Source organism: Musca domestica, unplaced genomic scaffold, assembly GCF_030504385.1.
Source record: "Musca domestica strain aabys unplaced genomic scaffold, Musca_domestica.polishedcontigs.V.1.1 4, whole genome shotgun sequence".
NCBI lineage: Eukaryota > Metazoa > Arthropoda > Insecta > Diptera > Muscidae > Musca > Musca domestica.
In genome coordinates, this window is record NW_026712328.1 from 27,684,868 (window position 1) to 27,702,474 (window position 17,607).

The 17,607-nt window shown below is 33.0% G+C and overlaps 1 protein-coding gene across 5 annotated transcripts; it reads right to left on the reverse strand.

Annotated features, from left to right (window-relative positions):
- Window positions 1–2,596: 2,596 nt before the first annotated feature.
- Window positions 2,597–11,723, reverse strand: LOC101897935 (lipid storage droplets surface-binding protein 1). 5 transcript variants are annotated; one of them, XM_020038931.2, is made up of 7 exons: window positions 11,552–11,723; window positions 11,190–11,485; window positions 10,830–11,079; window positions 5,195–5,379; window positions 4,946–5,136; window positions 3,778–3,955; window positions 2,597–2,880 (listed from the first exon to the last, which is right to left on the reverse strand). In XM_020038931.2, exons 1-7 carry the CDS (start codon window positions 11,553–11,555, stop codon window positions 2,716–2,718), a joined length of 1,269 nt encoding a protein of 422 aa, XP_019894490.1. In that variant the 5' UTR covers window positions 11,556–11,723; the 3' UTR covers window positions 2,597–2,715. The 5 variants fall into 5 exon arrangements, with proteins under 5 accessions (XP_019894490.1, XP_019894489.1, XP_011294993.1 ...); XM_020038930.2 differs by having other exon boundaries at window positions 11,190–11,488; window positions 11,552–11,722; XM_011296691.3 differs by having other exon boundaries at window positions 10,830–11,058; window positions 11,190–11,488; window positions 11,552–11,720.
- Between the last annotated feature and the right edge of the window lie 5,884 nt (window positions 11,724–17,607).

Consider the following 17,607-nt stretch of genomic DNA (forward strand, 5'->3'; position numbering starts at 1 on the left):
TCAAACTGCAAACTCAGAGATTGGTTTACCAGCCGACCTTTTATAAGCCTTGTAAGGAACCTTTCTATGTAGATGTTGATGAGTTTGGAAATAAACTGAGAAACGTTTGTATATGTGTGTGTGAGATCTGTTCTTCCTTTTGATTAAGTCTTGTTGTTTATGTGAAGTGTTTTCATACTTTTTGTTTTTTATATGTTCAAGCCAGATTAAAAAGAAAAAAACCTATGTACTTTTTAATAAATTAATTGAAATCTAAAATACGTATGAATACATGCATAATTTTCCCTCTTTCTGCGTAACGTTTTTACAAATTTGCATTGCGTTTGTTTGTCTTAGTCAGTAGAGATTTGTGGTGGTTTTTCATAGTGTTATTTAGTCTTAGTCAGCAGCGATTTATGGTGGTTTTCAATAAAAGCTTATCTGTAGCAATTTTTACGTCGGAACAGTTGGCATCCCTGTCTCGGATCCATATCCTAAAATCTACCTATTTGGTTATTTATAACGTTGTAAAAATTGATATTTTATTAAATTCCCACCATGGTAATATTTTCAAATTACAAACATTCACATTGTCGTATTATTCATTTACATTTTCAACAAAAAAGAAATTGTTCAATTGTCAATGTTGAAAATGTTCAATTTTGAAATTGTCTACGCCCGACATATTTTGGCAACTCTCATATAAAAGCATGTGTTTAAATTTTGTGATGAAAAAGTCGACTGAGTGCGACGTTGACGTACTTATTTACCCATTGTAGAAAAAAACAAGGTACAATAAAACGATAAGGTAGAGCTAACAGCTGATTGAATTTTTCTAAGTGTGCCTGACTTCTGCCAATTTTCTGTATGTATTTGTTGTTTTGAAAAACGAAAACAAAATATTTTCAAAACCATTGATTTTCAAAACCATTGCGGCTAGCGGCAGTTTAGCCATGGAATTGAAATATTGAACAGTTTGGATCATATTTTTGAGAGAATATCCAGGCATTTCATTCATTTTTGCGCTATTTAAGTCATTTTAAAAATGAGGAAAAAGATGAAATGAAATGACTTGTTGCATATAATTTTGAATGAGTCTGAGAGAAGGAGGGCATAGCCTCAGGGATGTATTTTTGTAGTTTTACGAAGCTGTTCTACCTCATTATTTTACCATGGGTCCACGTCTTCGTATAGCCCCCCTATAACGGAACCTCCCGGTGTTTTGATGATGATTTTAGCGACATTATTCACCAGAATTGTTACAACTTTGGTATTTGAAGTTCGTTATGAATACTACTACTATTACGGAAAATTGTCTGTGCAGGTCCACGTCTTCTTATAGCCCCCATATAACGGCACCTCCCTATATTTGACGTTTTGATGATCTTACCGACATTATTCATCGGAATTGTTTCAAATTTGATATTTGAAGTTCGTAGTGAATACTGCAGCCTAAGGCAGGTCCACATTTTGGTATAGCCCCCACATAATAGTTCCTCCCTGTATTGATGATTTTAGCTACATTATTTACTGCTTTTTTCAAGTTTCGCACTTGAATATTGTAATGGCTTATGACAAAAGTTGCCTATGCCGATCAACATCGTCGAATAGACCCATTTGGTATTTTTAAGATTTTAACAGAATTTGAACGGATTTTATTTTTTGATAATTGCCAAATTCGTTAAAAATGGAGAAGGGTATTTAAAGTTCGGCAAGGCCAAAATTACAACTTTTTTACTTCTTCAAATTTGTTTGTTTTATTTCTTCTCATACAATGTATTCTTCTACGCAAATACGTCGGTCGTACGAAATTTCGAAGTTAAAAAATTTCAACATTGACAATCGAGCAATTCCGTTTTTTGAATGTCTGTAATCAAAAAAATAGCAATTGGGAGAATTTGGGCAATACGGTCGTACAAAATTTTTACAATAGTGGGGAATTTAAATACGTTACGTCGAATTTAAGGTAACTCTGCCATGTTTAATTGTCAATATTGAAATTCTTACGCTCAACGTATTTCGGTAATATTCATATGAATACATGAGTTTAACTTATGTGGTGTAAAACGTTGACCGAGTACGTCGAGTTTTAGGTAAAGTTGTGAGTTCCAATATAAATGTCATCATGTTACAATAAAAACGTAGGGTTGATCCATTAGCTGATAACATTTTTTTCTGAGTGTGTCCGACTTCTGCGACAATGATTGGAGGAAACGTACATTGCAGGGCGCACATTAAATATATTAATCAGCTTTGCAATTGAATTGAAAGATTGAACAATTTAGATCATAGTTTGAAAAAAAAACTTTTCGTGATATTGAACTCATTTTAAAAATTTCAAAAAAAATCAAATAAATGAAAAGAACTGGTTCTTGCATCTAATTTTGAATAATTCTGACAGGGAGTGGGCACAGCCTCAGGGCTGCATTTCTGTAGTTTTACAAAGCTCTTCTACCTAATGGTTTCCATTACCGATTTGGCAAAAGAAGTAACCTTGTTAATTCTGCCATGCATGTACCATGGACGAATCATATTAAGTTCTGACTTATTATTTTTGAAAAAAGTACAAAATCAGGTACATCTTATAAGTTGTATATTGTGTAGAATTAAAAGAAGGTTTGTGTATGTAAAAAGAGTTTTATTTATATAAATATATTAATTAGAACGAATATGAATGCAAAAATAAAATTCGATAATTAGACATAAAAATACGACTGCAATAAAAAACTCTGCGTCTCAGTAAACGCCATTTATATTATTATGTGACGATGGTGTATTATTCTCTTGAACGTCCAGTCGTCGTCTGGCGGATGTGCCAGAAGATGTTGAACCAACGGTTGACCGATGTCCTGAAACTTTCTCGGCTTCTATGCGACCTGATAAGAAGGTCGCAAGGCGTTCCTAAAAAGAAAGAAATGTTCATATTGCAAATATTATGTAATGCGCAATCTTGACCATATTCTAAAATATTAATTTAGACACATACTTACAACATGTCTTGATAGAACGCCCAATTAATATTACCAACTTTTTAATATACATCCAACAAATGGCATGATAGAAGAATATAGGTAGATGCATCAACGCTTGGGAACATTGATATGTCACAGTTTTTAAAATGTTTTATGAAAAATAAGTGGATTTTTAATTTTTTTATACGACGCAAATCAAAGGCTGTTATAATATGAATTTTTCAACAATTTTTACAAATTTTAATAATTTTTCTTTCAACATTTTCAATTCTAAAATCGGTTTGACAGTTAATTGTACCAGCAGCTGTGTCGATGCGACTACCTGTATTCTTCTACCATGACAAATGGCGTATCTTATACAAAGTTCGCTTGTAACGAGATTCGCTCTCTATTCGTTGTTTAAAATATCTAATGTTCAAATATCTACTGAATTCACCCTAAAACAATTTTCTAAACGAACGAAATCGAAAAATTATTTAAGACACTTAAACAGCAAACTAAAAAAATTTTATGAAAAATAACAAGTAAAAAAAAACTACCCTCCGCCATTATAAGAAACTTGAATAATTTCAAAAAATTGGGAAAATACCGTTTAAATGATGATTTAGTATGCTATACTGGGGCTATACGAAAACGTTTGGCGGCATATTTAATTTTTTGTCATAGGCTGTAGTACCCATTAGGATCTTAAATTATGAAATTTTAAACAATTCCGGTGAATTATGTCCTAATATCGTCAAAATACTAAATATTGGTTGGTAACGTTATATGGGGGCCATACAGAGACGTGAACTTGGTTAAAGGTTATAAACAAATTTTAACTTACCAAATAAGTATTGGTTAGACATTGTAGATCGCCGTAAAAGGCTACCATACGCTTAATAATGGTTTGAGCTTCTTCTTTAGATAAATCTCGAACTTTATCCAATTTTGTAAGGCTAATAAAACGATTATTGATATAAATTATATGATGAACAACCTCCGTTGAAGTATGCGCAACAGTTCTAGAGAGCAAAGAAAAAAGTTATGATAAAATTAGTTACAATAATGTTGAAAACAAAATTGGAAACAAGTCCAAGTTTTTAAGTTTTGGTACTATACATTTGTACTAAATCAGAATGTATTCTCCATCTCAATTGTTTTTTACGAATCCCTAGTGTAAACCGAAACGCGAAGTTTCTATAAATATTGGTAGAAGAATATAGGTAAATGTTTTATCAAAAATAAATAGATTTTTAAATGTTTTCTAATAAGACACAAATCTGAGGTGGTTATAATACGCATTTTTCGACCTTTTTTTACAAATTTTATTAAATTTTCATACAACATTTTCAATCCTAAAATCTGTTTGACAGTTCATTGTCCCAGCAGCTGCGTCGATGAGACTACCTGTATTCTTCTACCATGCTATAAATGCTATTCACGTGACGTTTACACAAGACAAATTGACAAATCAGAGGGTGAGAATACATAAAACGCTTTTTTGGCTGCTTAAGTCATCGGCTGGTTTCTTCGGAAAAGAACAAAGGAGAATAGAGCCAATATCGAAATCAACCTAAAACTCCCTTGTTCCTGTACGAAGAAGCCAGCCCACGACTTAAGCCAATGAAAAAAAAAAACATTTTATATATTATCACCTTTACATTTTACTACACGTACGAATATTTTCCTAACTGTCTAGGATTTTTTTCAAAATCAGTCAATGTTAACAGTTTTTGACATTGCGAAAAAAAGTAAAAGAAAACAATTAAATGTTGCTTTAAAATAAAAGATAATGTTGGCAATTTTCGAGACGCCCACATTACTTTGGACGTGCAGGGAAGTAGAGCATTTATGTAAAATGGTTTATCTTGATTCCGAACAATGAACAGTCTTCTGCCAACTGGATTTATTTTAAATCTAGAATCTGTTATAGAATCAGCCGACCATAATATCGCCTGATGAGAAAAACTAAAGTTTTCATACTGTTTAATTGTTTTAGAAGAAATTATTACTTTGGTATGTTAGCTGCTACATTGGCACCAAAATTCACCATATGAACAAGACGCCTAGCTGATTCCCTGGTGAGCAAAACAATCAGCTGTTCTAATGTTGTTGGTCTAGCCTGGTTTTCAGGTTCATCTTGGCTCAGATAAGACCAAAGTTCTTTAGCTTTTTGCAAAGCCAACTTGGGATCTGTAGCAATCTGTAAATATGAAAACGTTATATCTTATTGAAGGAGTTCTTGAATGAGTCTAGATTACCAGTTCAGCGGCATATATTAAAACATGTATAGCTTCCTTGCTTTGTTTTTTCAAGGCCCTCGCTTCGGCCAATGTTCTTTGGGTCAAGCGACGCTTTAGTTTGCGCGAGAAACGTTGGCCGTGATGAATTGCCTTGATGGCGCCTTTCTCATTTGGTGTCTCTGCATTGTTATCTTCGTTTGGTGCTGCAATTATATGTATACAGAAGTGACATATAATCATTATCAGGAAACATGAAAAGACAAATAATAATGTTGCAAAAATAAAAACACAAAAGAAATACTACTGATAATAATACATTCAAAGTGGAAGTGGTTAATAGTTTGAAGAAATTTTATTTTATTTTTAATAATTTCCGGTCGAAGTTTCTTCAACCTGTTAGTGTCCCGAGTTAAAGGTGCAGCATCATAAATAGCTTTTTATCAGGTTTAATTATGCGCTTAGATATAACATTTTATCCTGATTAACCCACATTATAGGGATTTATTGCTTATTGACTCAATATTAATATTATTCCATAGTATAAATGCGCTTAAGTCATCTTCGTAAAATAACAAAGGAGCGTAGAGGGGTAAGAGGTATAAACTATAAGCCGAAATAGGACAAAAGGTGGACGCACATAAAGAGATTTTTTTTGCTGGCTTAAACCATGAACTGGCTTCTTCTTAAAAGGACAAAGGAGCCTACGGCCAAAACCGAGCTAAGTCAACCCAAAACTCCTTTGTTGCTCCTCGAAGAAGCCAAGCTATAACATAATCCAGTCAAAAAAGCGTTTTATGTATTCTCACCTTAAGTAAAAACTGTTTAGTACACATAGTACAACTTCATATTTCAAGGTAGCTTAATTTCAAATGAGGATATCCAGGAGCTGTATCTTTTTTTCTATGAAAATTCGAAATGAAATATATTTCCTTTACAAATTTTTGCAGTTGACATTTCTTTCCTTTATAAAACATTTCATATTTTCATAGATGAAGAACTGAGCCCCCGAGTATGGATTCTAGTTCTATAACAATTTGAAATGGAAAATATTTTCTTAATAAAATTCTTCATTTGTCATTTGTTTCCTTTATAAAAGTTTTCATTTTACATTATCATAGAGAGAGAATTGAGGCCCAGGTCTACATTTTCTTTAATTTCCTTCGTCAAATATGACTTCAAATCTGATTTATGCACAAAAAAATGGATTTATGATTTATAAACATAAATTGTTACAATGAGATGTTTTCAAAAGCGTAGTTTTGGAAAACTTGTAAACATACGATAGAACATGCATATAGGAAAAGATGTCAATTTGGCGATTTTCCCGTTACTTGTGGTGATTTTTGACGCATAAAAACCACTGGGTTGTAGAGCTTTTCTTTTTTAAATCGCTACAGTAGCGACTTTTGCTGTTTAAGGTAGTGGTTATAGCGATTTTTACGCAAAATTTTTTATTGTCATCACTTTTAAAGCAAACAAAAAATAATAACGGACAAGGTCTATATAAGATTTATCAATAAGACTTGTAATATAATAAGACTTGCTTGTAACAACAATTTGACAATAAACTTATTAGATGCTCACTTTTGTGATTTGACTTTGTTTAAATTTCAAACTGCAAACTCAGAGATTGGTTTACTAGCCGACCTTTTATAAGCCTTGTAAGGAAACTTTCTTTGCAGATGTTGATGAGTTTGGAAATAAACTGACAAACGTTTGTATATATGTGGGTGAGACCTGTTCTTCTTTTTGATTAGGTCTTGTTGTTTATGTTAAGTGTTTTTCCTACTTTTTGTTTGTTATATGTTCAAGTCAGATTAAGAAGAAAAAACATATATATTTTTTAATAAATTAATTGAAATCTAAAATACGTATGAATACATGTGTAATTTTCCCTCTTTCTGCCTAACGAATGATTATTTCTGCCGTTTTTACAAATTTTCATAGTTTTTGGTTGTCTTAGTCAGTAGAGATGGGTGGGTGGGTTTTCATAGTCTTATGCCAGACTATAAAAATGTTCATTGAACATTTTTTCCAATGACGTCTACAAACAAATTTTTTTTCATATGAAAATTTTTGACAAATTAAAAAGGAATCAAAGAAATGACGTGCAGCCATCTTGATTTGAGAGTTACGAATTTAAGCACAAAGAATAATTTCAGATTACAGAAGGTTGTGTACATAGTTTCACCCCCTTCATACCTATAAACTAATTTTCACAGTAATTAAAAATTTCATAGTCTGACATTAGATATACTGTTATTTAGTCTTAGTCGGTAGCAAGGTAGATCTAACAGGTAACCGCATCGGCGAATTGCTACAACAAAGCAACTTTTGTGGTACCCTCAAATGTCAAAATTGGCATCTAAGGCGAAAAACATAGATTCGCCATGACATTAAAAGGTTGCGGCAAAATTGTTTCAACCAATCAGAAACGAGGTGTTTGTTTACATTTTATTTTGTGTGCCTCTCGTCGTAAACGAACGTCGCAATAAAAGTTTTTATTGTAGAACAAATAAGAGTAAAATAAGTATTAATTGTAGTATTGCGATATATTTTAAACCAAGAAACTTATAATGACTATATTTTACTGGTTTAAACCAAAAGTTTTCCGTAACTGTAAATGGCAAGAGTCAAATTCTTGCACTACTTCCCATGATGTGCTTTGGGAATCTTAGATGTTGAGGCCAACTTAATTCTTAAAGCTACACTCCATTCTAACCTCCTTCCTTCATTTTCTTTTAATTTTTTTACTGGTTTCACTCTAAACTTGCTCTTAAATTATTTGAAATATTATAAAAAGGTACTTTTAGGGAAGACAACATAAACAAATTTGTTGTTGCATTCATTTAGGGCGAATTCTTCATTACAACAATTTGTTTTGACATTTAATGGTGCCGTCAGCTGGGCTGATGCGATTACCTAGTACATCTACCTTGGTCGGTAGCGATTTATGGTGGTTTTTAATAAAGCAGAACAGAACAGTTGGCATCCCTGCATGTAGGTAGAAGAATACAGGTAGATGCATCAACGCTTGGGAACATTGATATGTCAAAAATTTTAAAATGTTTTTTTCAAATGTAAGTAGATTTTTATGAGATTTCTTATACGACGTCAATCGGAGTTTATAACAAAATGCGTTTTCAACAATTTTTACAAATTTGAATAATTTTTCATTCAAATCATGGAACAATGAAATAACGGTAAACTCATTTCAAAAAAGCATTCCCATCTTTGCATTTTCTGTAATTTACCTTGTCAAATTTCAATGAATAATAAAACAGTTCTCATCTCTGATTTGATGCGTATACAATGGATTTATGAATATACTTTTTGACAATGAGATATTTTCAAATGTATAAATTTTAAAAAAATTTAAACATATGATTACATGGCTTTACCTTCTTAGTTCGACCATGATTCAAAATTTTAATTCCAAAATTGGTTTGACAAGCCATTGTCCCGTTACCTGTGACGATACGACTACCCATGGCAAAATTACAGAACGTAGAACAAAGCTACCCCCTAAATACAAGTTTCTTCTGCCCTTAGTCTGTCAGAACATACACACATGTTGTGTATGTGTGTATTGTTTTGAATAATGAACGACACATTGTACATTTTTTGGATTGAAATTATATTGTCCTACTATTTTAGATTCAATCAAACAAACTTCAAATACTAAATTTGAAACAATTCCGGGAAATAATGTATCTAAAATCATCACAATACCTAATATCGGGGGGTACCGTTATATGGGGACTATACGAAGACGTGAACCTACATGGCTCATTTTCTGTCTTAGGATGTAGTATTCTTTACGAACTTCAAATACCAAAATTGAAACAATTCCGCTAAATAATGTCGCTAAAATCATCAAAATACCGAATATCGGGGGGTACCGTTATATGGGGGCTATACGAAGACGTGGACCTACATGGTCCATTTTCAATACCAAAAGTCCTGCAGACATAATACACATTTGAGTAACATTTTATCAATCTACTTCATTTCGTTCGGAAGCTAGAGTGATTGCACTCCGTAACAACGATATTCAGGGAAATATATCAAATACAGCTCAGAAATATCTTTGCTAAATTTTATCGAGATTGGTTCCGATTTGGATATAGCTCCTATATATATCTTTATCCGATTTCAAATTAATTGTGCACCAAATGGGCAATACAAGTCCGAATTTAAGAGATACAAATGCTTCGGCATATTTACTCCTTTGAACTTTAAATTATAATTATAATCTTAGCGTGTATGATTGAATTTTCCCATAAAAACTTTTAATTGATATGCGGAGCTCTACTAAATTAGCAAAGTGGTGTAGGGTATCATAAAGTCGTACCCGCCCGACTTTAAGACTTTCTTTTCTGGTTCAATTTATTATCATTAGCAAATACAATTTTAAAAACTTTTTGTTGTTGTTTTAATGAGGAATGTTTTTTTACGCAGAAATATTTGCGACTTTGATTTTTGCAAATTGACAGTTATTTTACTGACAGTTTGCAAGTTCTTGCTGGACAAATTTCTTCTAACAATTACTTGCAACTATTCCTCTTTTCCGTCCTGTGATTTTAAAATATCCTAATTTTGGAAATCATAAGCCTCATTGTTTTGTTTTCCGTCTTATTTTTAATTTTTGCGAGCTTCATTTCTTTTTAGTGGGGGCAAATTGTTTTGTTTTGACAAATCAGTTTATTGCTTGCAAATTTTTATGGGATTCGGTTTGCTTACCTTTCCTTACCTCTCAGAAAGAAGTTGCTGGACAATTCCTGCAGGAAAAGTAACCGGACACAAATAATGTAAACGTAAAAACCCTGTGACGCTCTTCATTAGTATGCAGATTCCGCACGGGATTGTGAAGATTTCATATCAGATTGAATAAACCTCTACAGGGTGAGATGAAAAAACTGCAACCAACTTCAGACTCTAAAGCCTTGGCACACAAACATTTTGGCCTTGGATATTCCAACAGGACTCAGCATCATCGCACTCAGCACGCGCCACTCAAGAATGGTTACAAAATGAGGTTCCTCGCTTCATTTCCAGCGCACAATGGCCACCAAAATCTCCGGATACCAATCCGGCTTTGTTGCAGTTTTTTATCTCATCCTGTATGTAATTATCATTAATTATATACGTCTTCTTTAATAAAAACCCTAAAAAATATATGATCATTTTGTGGTTATGTTTTGTTCTGAATTGTGTTTCTGACAACATACTTCCATATCTATATATTTTCATATGTATGTGTTTTTCTAATTTCTAGAATTTAGTAAGAAAACACACACATACAAATTTCACATCCTTAACACATGACATTTTAACTTGATTTACGGACATATTAAGCTGGTGTTTCATTTAAAATTAGCTTATCTTTGGACAAAGTAAATTATGAACAGAAAACAAATAATAAGTTCATCATCGTGTATAAACAACGCCTAGATTAAAAAGGCATTCGTGGTGATCTTCCACAAAGTGATAACCTTAAATTTAAATGAGCTTTCTCTCGACTCTCACCCCATGTCTCCATTTTTCTCTTGGCACTATAACATGCATTGTGAATGTGTTCCAAAATAAACTTTATCACTATTTTCGAACCAATATTTGTACGCACAAATGCGCACATAATTATAATACTTACAAAATAAGGTCTGCTTACCATCAGTCTGATCTGCTTCACCATCAATGGGTATTAAATATTTATCAACAAATTTGTCACCAACCGTCAAGGCACCATCTAGTCGTTCTGCAGCAAATGTCGTTATTGGACTTTCCAAGACTGCATTGCCAATTTGTTTAACAGAATCGGCCCGTTTTAGGACTGGCCTCACTAAATGATCCGACATGTACTCTTTAGTATTCCAATACATCTTTAAGCCCAAAATAATTGTCTTATTAATGATCGTGTTCGTACGATGAAATGTGGTATAAATATGTATTTGTTTGTATGCCCATCAATGTTGTGTATGAACTGAAATGATTTCCTGAGAGAAGTACTCACCATTTCCGGGGGAAGATATACCAGCGGAATATGTTGTTCCAAAATATCCAAACTTTTACAAACCACATTGTCTAAGCGCTTTAATGGACTTTCGAATAACTTTACCGCTGGCATAACTGATTCATAGGCCGATGTAATTGTATATTCGGCCGTTTCAAAATACCAGTTGAATAGGCGATTGCTTGTCTTCACCTTTCCATATATAAGTTCTGCATGTTTTAGGCTGGTCTCAACAAGGGGTATACTGCCAATGCGGTCTATAGATTCTAAGTGAAGTTTTGTGCTAGGCGTATTTGCTGCTGTAATACATGATTATCGATTTAGTCGGTTTTCAAAGTGCTGTAGATTCTTTACAAACTAACCCATTTCTCGAAAAATATTCAAAATAATGTAGGTATATATTGACACTTATAATTATTATTTAAATCGTTTTCAATATTTGTTTTAATTTTCCCGCTTTAACGCGGCTCGTATCGTAAACCTTGTCGTTCAAATTTCGAAAGAAAACTGATCTAAAAATCTGTCAGAGTATTCCATTTAAAAAAATCCTCACTATTATTTTATACTTGTACAAATTTCACTGAGAGATTTATGCTCAAAGGTTTTAGCGATAAAATGTGAGCGTATGTGTGCGAAATGCTATAGAAATTATTGACAAGAGAAAATGGAATCTCTTCTTTGCTGGTGTTTTTTATTTTCCCGCAAGTTGTATAAGTGTTTTGAAATGAAAATAAAAAACTGACTCATTTCAAAAAGGTATGTGTATGGAAGCATTCCGTAGTGTAGTCAAGTTAGCATTGGTCGAATTTAACTTTGCACTACAAGTTACAATTAATATATGCTTTGTTACAAAACCTGAAAGAATCTACTAGTCTTGCAATTTGTTATCGATATCATAAAGGAATAATCGGTTATCAAAGTATCATTTTTAAATTTTTGAAGATCCATGGACACAGCTGCTAGGACAATGAACTGTCAAAAATGTTGAATGTAAAATTATTTAAATTTGTAAAAATTGTTGAAAAATGCGAATTATAATAACCTACGAATGACGTCGTATAAGAAAACATATAAAAATCTACTTTTATTTCAAAAAAAAAAATAAAATTCTTTGATATATCAATGTTTCCACGCGTTGATGCGTCTACCTGTATTTTTCTCCCATGCTAGAGTCTTATTGTGTAAAAAAGACGTGTCAAGTGTGCAACAATTGGTATTGTTTTTTTTTAATATTTTTCAGAAATTGGAAAAATTTGCGCATTGGAAAAAACGCAAAACAAGAATCGAACTGTAGGGTTATTTTAACAATCTAATTACAAGGTGGAAGGATAATATTGTTTTATCTGAAAATTGTTAAGTTTTTTTACGTCGAAAATATAAATTTTTCTTACAACTGAATTGGGAACAATTCCAAATTGTTTTCTTTATTATTCAAAACAATGCACAAATATACAAAAATGTACATCTCTCGAAAGAATAGGTGCACCAAAAGAAAAAAAAAACAAGAGAAAAGCAGTAAGTTCGGCCGGGCCGATCTTTGAATACGCTCCACCATTTGGAACGATTTTGGCAATTTTCGAAAATAAAATCCGTTAAAAATTCTGTTAAAATCTTAAAAATAAAAAATGTAGCTGTTATATTAGGGTCTATACGACAATATATACCTGCATAGATAACTTTTGTCATCAGTCATTACAATACTCAAATGCGAAACTTAAAAAAAAAATCGGTGAATAATGTAGCTAAAATCATCAAAATTCCGTGTATATAGGGAGTTACCATTATATTGGCGCTATACGAAGACGTGGGCCTGCAAGTACCGAATATCTGGAGGTACCATTATATGGGGGATATACGAAAACGTGGACCGACATGGCCCATTTACGACCTTAACCTGCCTACTGGTAAACTATGCATGAATGCAAAATTATAACCATCTATCTATTCGTTTGATTACAATAGACAAACATACAGACATATTACAATAGACAGACATACAGACAGAAAAACATCGCTAGATCGTCTTAAAATTTTCCGCTGATATACAATATATATATAAATGGTAGGGTCTATTATGAATATTTCGAAGAGTTACAAACGGATTGACAAAGTTAATATACCCTCCATAGAATGAAGCGCTTATTTGGCTGGCTTCTTCGGAAATGAACAAAGGAGCCAAGGGCCAAAATCGAACTAAGTTAACCTAAAGCCAGCCTAAAGCTGGGAATACATAAAGCGCTTAAGCTGGAAATACATAAAGCGCTTATCTGGCTGGCTTAATTCATCGGCTGGCTTCTTCGTAAATGAACAAAGGAGTTTTAGGTTGACCTAGTTCGATTTTGGCCCTAGGCTCCTTTGTTCATTTCCGAAGAAGCCAGCCGATGACTTAAGCCAGCCAAATATGCGCTTTATGTATTTCCAGCCTTATTTGACTAGCTTAAGTCATCGGCTGGCTTCTTCGGAAATGAACAAAGGAGCCTAGGGCCAAAATCGAACTAGGTCAACTTAAAACTCCTTTGTTCATTTACGAAGAAGCCAGCCGATGACTTAAGCCAGTCAAATAATGCTAGGAACACAATTGGAGCGAACGACGAATTTCGCCCTACGCGGCGACAAAATGAGCCGCGAAAATTCGTCGTATGGAACACAATACCGACGAAATTATAAAACAGCTGATGAAGTTGTTTACTTTTTGCTCATTTGTTGACTACAATGAATTATACAAGAACACATAATTCTTTACGTTCTCTATTATAATTTCACTTATGTCCATCTTCTCTATTATAAATTCACTGATATCCATCTTCACTCAGGCGCAAGTACACAAATAAATAAACAAATTAATTATGTTTTTTTTATACGAGTAACAGATAGTAGAGTGACCATAACAAATTTTAAAGTAAAAAGTAACTTTATTTACTAAAACACATAAAATTCGTACAAGTATGGCCACCTTGTACAGTTTTGTTCGCCGGTCGCCGGCGTATGAAATAGAAATAAAGCTAATTGAGTTCGCGGCGACCGACGAAATTTTCGCCGGTGCCGTGATTGTGTGCACTTCCATATACACATATGTGTTTTATTTTTGACGACGAACATACGCCGCGAAAAAATTCGTCGTTCGCTCCAATTGTGTTCCTAGCATAAGGCTGGAAATACATAAAGAGCATATTTGGCTGGCTTAAGTCATCGACTGGCTTCTTCGTAGAAGAACAAAGGAGTTTTAGGTTGACTTAGTTCGGTTTTGGCCCTGGGCTCCTTTGTTCATTTCCGAAGAAGTCAGCCGGTGACTTAAGCCAACGAAATATGCTCTTTATGTATTTCCAGCCTAAGCGCTTTATGTATTCCCATAAAGCGCATATTTGGCTGGCTTAAAGCTGGAAATACATAAAGCGCTGATCTGGCTGGCTTAAGTCATCGGCTGGCTTCTTCGTAAATGTTTGACGAAAAAGGTGATTTGGCAACACTTTGTTAACAATTGCCTTCGTCAATTGAGAAACCATTAAAATTTGCTAATTATTTTGAATAATAAGATTAAAAATGTAAATTTAATTAAGTATTTGTCATTAAGATAACATTTTTATTACCTAAAAGTATTTTGAGAGTGTTTTAAAGTCACAAGTTTCCATAAAAATGCAATTTCACCTGCAAAAACAAAAGTGGGTTCAAATCGAAAAAATTTTGCGATTTACATTTTCTCAAGAAGCTAAATACGAAATTGAAATCACTTTCGTACCGAATTCATTCTTGTGTCATGCCTGATAAAACGTTTTATGTTTTCTAGTTGTTGCAAAAATCGTCAGGCCTAATCCCATTATTGTTGTTTTTATAAAACAACATTTGTTTATTAGTGGAGAACGATGGTAATGTTTACCATGTTTTCATAAATTGTAAACGTTTCTTTTCTCTCTCCTCATCTCATCCTAAAAAATGACAACTGCTGCAAAATATCGAGTATTTCATCGGTTAATAGAACAAATAAATCAATAAATACAACATGCTGAAGAAATACGTGTAGTTATAAAATAAAAGCACGAAAGTTTGACCTCCGGAATAGCATTGATAACACCAAGACGGCTAGTATAGATTAAATATAAATTTAATTGTGCTTCAGTGAGCTTCATGTTAGCCGAGTAGGTGTTCCATTCGAATGATTATATGAGTTTGTATATACACTATGCATGTCTCAAAGTTCAAAAAATCTTAAAAATTTCCAGATATTTAAAAAGCTGCACATGATTCATTTTAAAAGCATATATGAATGAAGACACGAACAAAATCATGTACTTTGATTACAAGAACATGTGAACAAACAGACGGACAGGAAGCAGTTCTATAAAGATCATACACACACAGTTAAGGTGAGAATACATAAAACTGTTTTTTTTTTTTGACTGGCTTAAGTCATCGGCTGGGTTCTTTGTAAAAAAAGAGAGCATAAGGTGAGCAAGTTTTTATTATGGATCAAAATTGAACTAAATCAACCTAAATCTCCTTTGTTCTTTTACGTAAAAAGCTAGCCGATGACTAGAGCCATTAAAAAGCTGTTTATGTATTTTCACCTTTTAGGTGAGGTTATATAAAAGGCTTTTTTGACTTGCTTAATTCATCGGCTGGTTTTTTCGTAAATGAGCAAAGGAGTTTTAGGTTGTCTTAGTTCAACTTCGGCTCATAATTTTTACTTGCTCAGCCCTAACACCTTTGTTATTTTTAGGAGTTGCTAACTCGAATTCACTAATTGCAACAGAAATGCCACTCATCTTCAAAAGACCGGTTGGATTTTCCTAAAAATAACAAAGGTGTGAGGGCTGAGCAAGTAAAAATTATTTAATCTATACTATCGAAGCTATACCCAAACTTCAACCAATTTCAATATAATTTAGCACATTTTTCCAGATTTCTTCTCTCTGTCTGAATTTCATTGGAATCGGACATACATGTTGTGTTTGGTTCATCAAATAAACAAAATCGGACGAAAATATATATGGGAGTTATATCCAAATCTGCCGTCATACATCCCAAACTTCATTGGAACATATACGTGTTTGGTGCATCAAATGTGTGAAATCGAAAATATATAGGAGCTATATCCAAGTCTGCACCGATTTCTATATAATTTGGTAAATTTATTTATTGAACAAAATTCCATCATACATTCCAAATTTCATTGAAATGTGGCGTACACAGCGTGTTAAATGTATCAAATACATGATATCGCCCGAAAAATATATGGGAGCTGTATCCAAATCTGAACCGATTTCAATATAATTTGGCAAATTTATTTTTGTTTCGAATGCCGTTATGCATTTCAAATTTGGAGACTGTATCTGTAATCGGTCAACAGACATGTGCATTTATAAACTACATTTTTAGGAGGTACCTCCGTTCCAAGTAGAATTTCAAAAATGCATATAGCCTATGTTACTTTCAGGCTATATTGTAGAATACATAGAAATTTTCAAGAAAATCTGTTCACCGGTTTTCGAGTCCATAAATTACAAACAAACAAACAAACATTTTCCTCTTTTATAGATAGAGATAACATTTGATGTGTATGTAGGCCAAGTTCGCGATTGGATCATACCGCTTCACGTTTTCATATAGCTCCCACATAAGGGTACCTACCCCAATTTTGTGTATGTATTTATTGTTTTGAAAAATAAAAACAAAATATCTTCAAAATCCATGATTGGAAGAAACTTAAATTGCGGGGCGCCCATTAACTATATTAACCAGATTTACCACGGAATTCAAAGATTCAACACTTAGGATCATATTTTTGAGAGAACATCGAGCCATTTCATTCTTCTTTCGCGATGTTTAACTCATGAGAAAATGAAAAATAAAATACCAAGTAAATGAAAACAACTTGTTGGATACAATTTTGAATAATGCCGGGAGTTTCGATTGTTTCTGTAATTGAAGCGCAAAGTAATGACACAATACGCTGGAGGAATTTAAGAGATGCCTCGGAAATCTTTCTAACATGTTTTGTTTTTTTACTTATAAATAAATTCATGTACTGCCCCAAAATACATATTTCAAAATACTAACATTTTTATTTTGTTTTTTATCTTTGCTTCAATTTTTCATTGAAGTTATGTTTGACTGGTTTTCAAGAAAAATATGATGTGGCAACACTTTGTTAACAATTGGCATCGACAATTGAGAAACAATAAAATTTGCTGATTATTGTTATAAATGTAAATTTAATAAAAACGAGCTCGAGGTCTTTGTTGTTGTTTAATTATTTATTATTTTTTATATTTCGTCCTCCAACGGAAGGACGGAACAACACTGTTTAAACATATAACAAAATTTACAAAATCTCGCCAAGCTCAAACGCCGACCTTGTGTTGCTGTCATCTGTTTTGTCACAGATGACATAACAATATATAATAAAGGACATAACAATATA